This window comes from Carlito syrichta, unplaced genomic scaffold (assembly GCF_000164805.1).
Source record: "Carlito syrichta isolate Samal-C Ts95f unplaced genomic scaffold, Tarsius_syrichta-2.0.1 Scaffold138451, whole genome shotgun sequence".
Lineage (NCBI taxonomy): Eukaryota > Metazoa > Chordata > Mammalia > Primates > Tarsiidae > Carlito > Carlito syrichta.
This window is the reverse complement of record NW_007082547.1, coordinates 565,841-575,492: the sequence shown is the minus strand read 5'-3', so window position 1 is coordinate 575,492 and position 9,652 is coordinate 565,841. Positions and strand designations below refer to the sequence as shown.

General features: G+C 55.7%; 1 protein-coding gene across 1 annotated transcript in view; it reads left to right on the top strand.

Annotated features, from left to right (window-relative positions):
- ANO7 (anoctamin 7) overlaps nt 1–9,652 on the top strand; it is a 37,430-nt gene that overhangs the window by 22,321 nt on the left and 5,457 nt on the right. Inside the window, 9 exon segments of the mRNA XM_008049860.1 lie at nt 1,114–1,257; nt 1,325–1,462; nt 2,120–2,218; nt 2,305–2,407; nt 3,911–4,022; nt 4,377–4,431; nt 6,608–6,705; nt 7,898–8,043; nt 9,498–9,652. The exon segment at nt 9,498–9,652 is cut by the window's right edge and continues 49 nt beyond it. Of these exon segments, the coding sequence (XP_008048051.1) occupies nt 1,114–1,257; nt 1,325–1,462; nt 2,120–2,218; nt 2,305–2,407; nt 3,911–4,022; nt 4,377–4,431; nt 6,608–6,705; nt 7,898–8,043; nt 9,498–9,652 (1,050 nt within the window).

The following is a 9,652-nucleotide window of genomic DNA, read 5'->3' as shown; positions in this document are numbered from 1 at the left end:
CTCTAGTTCTGGCACCCTGATGGCCCCTGTCTCTTGGCTTCAAAGCAGACAAATGCTGAGGCCCTCAGAGCATGGGCAGAATCAAAGGTATGGACTTCTGAGCAGAAGTCCTAACTTCAGAGACCAGAACAGGAGGCTCCTTCAGCCCCTGAGCCCCACTGACCCTCACACCAGCCCAGCATGCTGCCTAGATTTGTCTCACAGGAACAGCAGCCTCACTGCTTCACATGTACTCTGTCCACACTGAACCCAGAGCCCCAGTGCCCCAGGACAGACCACGTGTCCTTTGACCTCACTCCTGGGAATTCAGGATGTTTCTTAAGGTTCCTGTAACAAATTACCACTTGGTGCCTTAAAACAACGGAAATTGATTTTCACAGATCTGGAGGCCAGAGAGTTGGCTGGTTCTGGAGGATCTGCTCCATGCTTCTCCTGGTGGCCAGGAGTGCTCCAGGCTCCCAGGATTCTGTGGCTGCCATCAATCCTTGGTCCTCCTTGGCCTATGGCTACATCACCCCAGTCTCTGCTTCTGTCTTCACATGCCTTCCCCTCTGTGTGTCTCCTTGTCTGTTTCTCCTCTCTTACAAGGATGTTTCATTGCGTTTAGCTGCCCCTAAACCAGGACACTCTTCTCCAGAGACCCTTACCTTAATTACATCTGCAAAGGCCCTTATTCCAAATGAAATGATGCTCTGAGGTTCCAGGTGAACATATCATTTGCGGGCCACAGTTCAACCCAGTGAAGTCCATCTTCTGGTTCCCAAAACTTCATGCCCATCCCACATGCAAAATACCTTCACTCCATCCCGACATCCTCAGAAGTGTCAACCTACTATAGCACTAACTCTAAGTCCAAAATCTCATCTGAACACGATCAGCTCAAAAAGTCCCAAATCTCACCTAGATCTTCTAAATCAGGCATGAGTGAGAGCTGGGTGTGAGCCATCATGCGTCAAAAGTCCTCTCCATGGGTGGCTCTGCACACTAGGAATAGATTATCTGCTTCCAGAATATGATAGTGGACATGCGTTCCCATTGCAAAAGGCAGACATTGGAAGGAACAAAGGGGCCACCAGTCCCAGACAAGTCTTAGCACCCATATCCCCAACGCAGGCTGGCCGGCTGTTCGACCACGGTGGCACCGTCTTCTTCAGCTTGTTCATGGCACTGTGGGCCGTGCTGCTGCTGGAGTACTGGAAGCGGAAGAGCGCCACACTGGCCTACCGCTGGGACTGCTCCGACTATGAGGACATCGAGGTGAGCTGCCCACTGGGCTATGGACACCCCCAGCAAGGGCTGCCACTGAGCACTGACTCCCTTCCAGGAGAGGCCTCGACCCCAGTTTGCTGCCTCAGCCCCCACAACAGCCCTGAATCCCATCACTGGTGAGGATGAGCCCTACTTCCCCAAGAGAAGCCGCGTGCGCCGTGTGCTGGCTGGCTCCGTGGTGATCCTGATGATGGTATGGGGTCCTCACCGCCCTCCCTGCTCCATCCCACCCCAGGACTGGGCCTATTGCCTCCTCTGGGTACAGGACACTTGCTGTCCCCGGAAAGGGCCCTATGTACCTGGGTTCCAGGGAGGAGGCTGAATGGGGTGAGGTTGTAGGGTCTCAGATAAGAGGCTGATGTGTGCCATGAAGGGTGCCCTGGGAGGGTCTTCAAGCAAGGGGGTGGGATCCAAAGAAAAGAGAGGCAGGCAATCCTGGTGGGGAGTCCACCACACCCTTTCTTGCTTTCCCGCCTAAGGGGCCTCCTAATAGGACGTCCCTCTCACTTTCCAAGATGTCAGGAATTGCCAACTCATGGCTGGCGATGAGGTGGTGTGGGGTTGGAGGGATGGTTCTCCCACACTGGTGCCAAGAACAGCTTACAGTGGCTGCCTTCATACCCAGATGTGCCCCATACCCATTATCCCTAAACCCACCCCACCTCTGCCTGAAAAACCCACCAGGAAGAACATAGCCCGCAAGCACAGACAGGGCTGGAGTAGGAGGCTTCCTGGAGGAGGCAGAAATTGAGCTGGCAGTGAACTTGAAGGGCCGCCTGGGCCTGTGGCCTGAGAGTACTAGGTGCCCAGGCCATAGCATGGGGGCTCATGGGCCTTTCCACCCCTGCAGGTAGCTGTGGTGGTTATGTGCCTTGTGTCTGTCATCCTGTACCGGGCCATCATGGCCATTCTGGTGTCCAGGTCAGGCAACACCATCCTTGCAGCCTGGGTGAGCCTCCATTGCCTGCCTCTGGGAGGAGGAGGGGAGCTTCTGACCACTGCTTCACCCCGCTCTGATCATCTGTTTCCCACCAGGCCTCGCGCATCGCCAGCCTCACGGGGTCTGTGGTGAACCTCATCCTCATCCTCATCCTCTCCAAGATCTATGTGTCCCTGGCCCATGTCCTGACACGATGGGGTGAGCGGGCTGAGGCCCTGGGCAAGCACTGACCCAGGGGACCCATTCCAGCCCACCAGCCCCGAGCCAGAATATGACTTTCTCACCCATCTACCTACAAGGTCCCTGAAGTGTGTGAGCCTCCCCAAAGGTCTCCTCCAAACTACAGTGAGCAAGGTCTTGCTGGGCTGGGGGGAACAGACCTTGGGGGTACCAGGGCACTACACTCCTGCTCCTGACAGGAGCTTCACAGGACCCTTTCCAGGCTGCGAGGTCCTCAGTTGGGAGCTGTCCCTCTAGAACAGGGCTCCTGGGCCTCTGTATGGCCATCTGGGGAAGAGGGCTGGCTGCCCTCAAAGTCTTCTGGGTGCTCCCTTAAGGGAGACTTGCCAACAGGCCTCTATCTCCTCAAGTCTAGGAGGCAGCAGCTACTGTTAAGTTCACCTCCCCTTTTCTGCCTCTTTCTCATCTCCCTTCTCTGTCTCATTTCCTAACGATGGACCCATTCATTCATTCCACAAGCTGCTAGTCTCTCTAGCCTTGCTCTAGGTCCTGGGGGTGACAGCCTTGAGCAAAAGCTGACAATCCTGCCCAGAACCTGAGTTCTAGGCAGGGGGATAGAGTGAGCACTGTGCACAGCAACAGAAAATGGGGGAGGGGGTGAAGTGCTGTAAAGGGGGACCTTCCAGTGTATGGCCAGGAGAGCCCTCACCTGGAAGGTGGGTGGCAGGTGTCCCAAGGACAGGATCATGGTGAGGGGACGGCAAGGGCAGAGCCCTGGGGGGAGCCGCCCAGCTATTCCTGCAGCTATGGGTTGTTGTGCCTCCTCTTCCCTTCAGTTAACCTCTTAAGGTCCCTCCTACACACCTTCACCATGGCCCAGCCCCCTGCACAGCATTAGCCTTGAGACTATTTTGTTCCTCTGACTCATCCCAGCCCCTCACCTGGGCATGTCATGTTAGTTATTAACATCCAGATATGGTGTATCGCTAACTTTTTCAGCTCTTCCTAATCCACATAACGTTTTTGGATGACTTTGAAATTAGAAATTTAGGGAGGATGCCACACTTTGTCCCCTTCTTTGAATGAATTTCTTTAAAATATCTGGACAAGGTGGCCTTTTCCTCACCCCGAGTGATGAGGTGTTTTTTTTGTTCATTTGTTTTGTTTTTTTGAGTTGGAGTCTCACTCTTGCCCAGGCTGGAGTGCGGTGACACGCTCACGGCCACCACAGCCTCGACTTGCTGGGCTCAGGCGATCCTTCTGCCTCAGCCTTCCAAGTAGCTGGAACTACAGGCATCTGCTACCACGCCCAGCTAATTTTTCGATTTATTGTAGAGATGAGGTCTCACTAAGTTGCTCAGGCTGGTCTCAAACATGTGAGCTCAGGCAGTCCTCTCACCTCGGCCTCCCAAAGTGCTGGGATTACAGGCATGAGCCACTGTGCCTGGTCAAGTGAGGTGGTCTTAGGAGAAGATGCCAGCACCTTCCACAGGGACTGAGCTCAAGCTCTCTGTGCCACAGAAATGCACCGCACCCAGACCAAGTTCGAGGATGCCTTCACCCTCAAGGTGTTCATCTTCCAGTTTGTCAACTTCTACTCCTCGCCCATCTATATCGCCTTCTTCAAGGGCAGGTCGGTGGGTGCCCTCTCCTTCCTGCCATGGCCCGGCTTTGTTGTTTGTGTTTCTGCCTGGGTGGGCACCCGGCACTGCCCAGCTGTATTTAGAGTGTGGAGAACAGACAGGAGACCTGTAGGGCGTTCGGGGCCCATCCCATTCCAAGCTTCTGAACAAACATGGGTTGCCTAGCTCCCGGTCCCCACTGGGCTCAGGGGTGCCCAGGGGGCTCACCTCACAGCCTGGACTCCACGGTGAAGTTCATGCTTCCTCCGGGTTAGGTGTGGCAGCTCCACTCAAGCCTCTAGGGCTGGGGAAGGGTGAGGGGACGGCAAAATCTTATCAGCTCTCACAATCTTGACTTTCCCCAGGTTTGTGGGATACCCAGGCAACTACCACACCTTGTTTGGAGTCCGCAACGAGGAGGTGAGTGTGGTCAGGGCCGGCTGACACCACAGGACGAGGAGGTGTGCTTGTACTTCCATGATAGTGGGCCGGGCACGGTGGCTCATACCTATAATCAAAGCACTTTGGCAGGTGGAGGCGAGAGGATTGCCTCAGTCAAGGGGTTTGAGACCAGCCTGGACAACCTGGTGAAACCTTGTCTCTATGATAAATTAAAAAATAGCCGGGCTCGGTGGCTTAGCCTATAATCCCGCGCTTTGGGAGGCTGAGGTGAGTGGATTGTCTGAGCCCGTGGGTTCGAGACCTGCCTGGGCAACTTGGCGAGACCTCATCTCTACAATAAAATAAAAAAATTAGCCGAGTGTGGTAGCGCGCGCCTGTAGTTCCGGCTTGGAAGGCTGAGGCGGAAGGATCACTGGAGCCCAGCAGGTCGAGGCTGCGGTGGCCAGGAATGGCCGCTGCACTCCAGTCTGGGTGGCAGAGTAAGACTCCAACTCAAAAAAAAAAAAAAAAATTAGCCAGGTTTGGAGGCGTGAGACTGTGGTTCCAGCTACTTGGAAGGCTAAGGCAGAAGGATCACCTGAGCCCAGCAGGTCGAGGCTGAGGTAGCTGTTGAGTGTGCCACTGCACTCCAGCCTGGGAGACACAGTGAGACTCAGACTTAAAAAAAACACAAAACTTCCATGATAGCTTTAATTTGCGGCAATTCCTCCTGCCCCTGCATCCCCTCTGGCCAATCCTGGGGCCAGTTTTGCAGCTGCCCACCCAGACTCCTGGCCCCTCCACCACTGCTTCTGGACCAGAGACCTGACTTTCAAAACAACCATCCACAAAACATACCTGGTTGAGTCAGCCTATGTCATCCTTTCCTCATTTTAACCCAATTCACACCTGAGGCGAGTGTGAGCCATCAGGATGGACGGTGAGCAGTGAGCTGCTGGGATAATCAGGGGATGCAGCCATGGCTGTCCTGGTTCTCCCCGCAGCTAGCTGTCCTCTCCCCCTTCAGCACAGTGGGCTCTGCTTGTCTGAGAGGTCCATGAAAGCTGGGTGTGAGCCCTGTTTCTCAGGCAGTGGAAGTTGGTTGGGTGGAAGATAGAGCATGGCTGTTGTATAGGACTCTCCCCCAGACAAAGCTTCAGATGCAAGTAACTTTGGCATCACCGGGGAAGCAGGCTCCACCCTCGAGGGACTCTCCCAGATACTAGAAAATTCCTAAAAACTGCTCCTGGCACATGGTCCTTCATGGGTGAGGGCCAGGCCTGCCCCACAGCTGGGGCTGCAGGCAGCGTGGGGGTGCATGTCTGGAGCTGCTGGCCTAGGCCAGCCTGAGTGAGACTCCAGCAGCACCTACTGAGCAGCTGGCCTGAGAGACCCCCCTGCTCCTTTCTGAGGAGGAGGGAGAAGAGAAACTTCCCACAGGGCCTGGGCCACGACCCAACCCAACTGCAAAGTGGCTGTCCCACCAAGGGATGCTCTCTCCATTTTCATGTGAGAGGGGAAGAGGCAGGTTGGGATGGAGCCACTTAGGGCATGACTACAGATGCCATGAGAGGTTAGTCAGGTGACTTTCGGCTATAAGTGGGAAAGATTCCCAACTCAGACCGACTTAGGCAAAAAAGAGAGTTTCCTTGGCACCTGTGTTGGAAACTCTCAGAGCTCTGTGGATTCAGGTGTGGATGGATCCAGGTGTTTAAACGTTGCCCCACTCTTCTCAGCATTGGCTATGTTCCCAGGCTCTCCCCAGCTGACGGGGAAGGCACCCAGCAGTCGTGCTGACACCAACAGGCTTCTCACCTCTTGCCAGACCTGTGTTCTAGGAACTCCCTGGGGCACTTCTCACTGGCTTGAACCAGGTCACTGAATGGTGGAGCTTGCCTCTTGGGTCTGCCCTGCTGCCAGAGGCTCTAGTCATCCCCACATAACCCCATGTGGGTTCCTAAAGGAAAACTGGGTTGCCATCAGGTACATACAGTAGTGTTCCTGAGGTTGTTCCTGTGTACAGTCTGCCAGCTGGACCTGGGGAGATCAGGTGAGGTCAGAGAGGGGGAAGAGAATCTTTGCAATCCTCAAGGGCCTAAGGCATGTGTGAAGAAAAGTGGTAGCCAGGCAGAGGGCCAACTTTGAGACAAAGAGGAAGATGAGTAGAGACGCGGCCCCTCCCCCTCCTAGCTAACCTGAAGCCCTACTGCCGTAGTGTGCGGCTGGAGGCTGCCTCATCGAGCTGGCACAGGAGCTCCTGGTCATCATGGTGGGCAAGCAGGTCATCAACAACATGCAGGAGATCCTTGTCCCGTGAGTCACTCCCACCTGCCCTGGTGGCATCCAGGGACCAAGGGTCGCCTTGGTGAAGAAGAGGTGAAGGGGAGGCAGGTTCCATTCATCTTGGATCTCAACACCTCACCTATGGGGTGGGGGTTGGTTCTGCCCAGCCATCTGCCCTTGGGCTCTGTGACACCCCATCTCTGTAGCTGCCCTGTGTGCTGGTAGGGCTGTGGCAGACACTGCCTCCAGGCCAGTTTTGGTTGGGGAGGGGGCCCAGGTTCCTGGGCACAAGGCTGGGTTGACCACCCTGCTCCACCCACACCAGGCCACCCTATGGGAGCGGCTGCAGTGAGGCCAGGGCATTCTTTGGCTTTCCTAGCCTCCATTGTAGCACAGGAGGGAGGAGCAAGAAGAGGGCCCAGGCCCCAGGCATGGTGCCCAGACTCACGTCTGCCTCAGCTGCCCTTGCCAGGGACACCCTGACCACCAGGCTCCCATCTCCCCAGCGCGACCCCTCTAGCAGGCACTGTGACCCCCATGAAGGCAACTGGGCCCTCCTCCCCAGCCAGAGGCTTCAAAAGAGCCTTCCATCCTGCCTGAGGCCAGGCCCTTGGCATCTACTCCCCTGGGCACCACAGACAACAGCTGGTAGACCTTGGCCACACCTCATCCCCTCTCTGGGCGTGGCCTATCTCTTAGAACAGGTGGTGCTGTGAAAATGGATTCCATGAGAACACTGGGTGAAGAGCGGGCTTGGTGCCTGACAGGATGAGTGACAGTGTGATAAAGCAACACACACCTGCTCCCATATATGAGGGTGCCAACACACATGGAGACCCATGGCATTTGCTTTCCTGGGACACAGCAATTGTCCCCATTTGCTCCCTCCAACCCTGCACAGCTCCTGGCACGTCTCTGCAGTTCCAGGAGGAATCCATCCCCACAAGAGCTTTTAGGAGCAATGCTGATTTTCCTGAGGACACTGCAGAGGAGCTGGGGAAGGGACTGTCCCCGCATTCAACAGAGAGGCGTAGACACTCTCATAAGTTTGATCTGCAAATGCCTCGCCTCTCACTGTGCCCACCCCTGGGTCCCAGACACTTCCTCTCCCTGCTTCCCTTACAGAGCAACAGGTTCATCCTGGCCACATTTGCCCAAAGACTATAGCAGCCACGAGGACCCACCTGGAACAAAGGCCATTTTCCTGTATTCCCATCCCCAGGAAGCTGAAGAGCTGGTGGCAGAAGTTCCGGCTGCGCTCCAGGAAGAGGAAGGCAGGGGTTTCTGCAGTGGCTGGCCAGGGGCCTTGGGAGGCAGACTATGAGCTTCTGCCCTGCGAGGGTCTGTTCGACGAGTACCTCGAAATGGGTAGGAACCCAGTTTAGCAGCCATGGCAATAGCCACACAATGGGCAGGGATGGGCAGCCACACACTCAGGGATTATCCAGCCTTGACATTCCTCTGTCCACCTCTACCTTGACACATACTGTGGAGGATGCGTAGGGGCAAAGGATTCAGAGAGGAACTGGGGGGTCAGAGTGAAGAGTGCCCAGGAGGGTCGGTTGAGGATGGGAAGGGCACAGGGATTAGGGGGAGGTCCTGGGGTAGTTGTGGGCTCTCCTTGAGTGCCTCCACCCCTGGGGGTAGGGGTATGGGCCAGAGCAAGGAAAGAAGCAGAGTGTGCAGAGAGTGGGCCCTGGGGGGACAACAAATGTCCTCCAAGAGTTAAGGCTGTGCCTGGGGCAACAGGCCTGGAGAGTTGATTTTTCTCCAAGAAACTTCCTCAGTGAACACACCCTTTGCTAGACCCACAACTGTTACCATGCTAAGGTAGACTGTGCCTGTGCCCTGCACTGGTAGTGTACTTTTTTCAGGGCAGGGACTGCATCTAACATAGGCACTATGTGTCCCTGCAGCCCAGGGTCTGATTGTGAGCTGACAGAGGGGAGAAGGAATCATAGCACACTCTTAATATCTAGCGAGTGCTGCATCTGAGCCCAGCACAATGAGCTCCCCTGCGTGGGGGCATCATCTATGGAAAAGGGGAAAAGATCAGTTCATAGAAAGTAGAGTTGACAGTGTCCCTACTCCACTGGACACTCTGTTGCCCAGACTGGAGTGCAGTGACATGGTCATAGCTCACTGCAGCCTTGAACTGAGCTCAAGCCATCCCTAGTAGCTAGGACTTCAGGCCCACAACCGATAAAATTAAAAAGACAAAAAAACACTTTCTGTAAAGAGGGGAGGTCTTGCCATGTTGCCCAGGCTGGTCTCAAATTCCTAATCCTTCTGCCTCAGCTCCCCAAAGTGCTGGGATTACAGGCATGAGCCACCTCACCCAGCTCCTTTAGTAATTTTATTGAAGACCCAGGAACCCCTTGCAAGGAGCCATTTCCTGAAAGCTCCTCTGGGAGGAGTGGATGGAGAAGCCGGCTCTAAATTCAAAAGCAGGTTTCTGCCCTCACTCCTGCGCTGAGAATTAGTCTCTGACCTCAGGAAGCATGGAGCAGCCCATGACCAGCCAGAAACACAAAGCACAAAGCGGAACCCCCAAACTTGAGGCCAGTCAGGGCAGGGTTCCTGGAGAGGTGGCCCTAGAGCTGAGTCGTGTAGGATGAGTAAGATCAGGAGAAGGGGCAGAAGTGAACTGCCCATGTGCCAAGGCGGACCCAAAGCAGGTGCAGCTGGAGGTGGGACCCACGTGGACGGCCCCGAGCCTCAGGGCTTAGGGCGGGCAGTGGCGGCCACGGGTCGCGGGTGGTGCCCTTACAACAGCTGAAACGAGCGGGCGGAGGCCCGGCGGTGACCCCCGCGCCCCACAGTGCTGCAGTTCGGTTTCGTCACCATCTTCGTGGCCGCCTGCCCGCTGGCGCCGCTCTTCGCGCTGCTCAACAACTGGGTGGAGATCCGCCTGGACGCGCGCAAATTCGTCTGCGAGTACCGGCGACCGGTGGCAGAGCGCGCCCAGGACATTGGC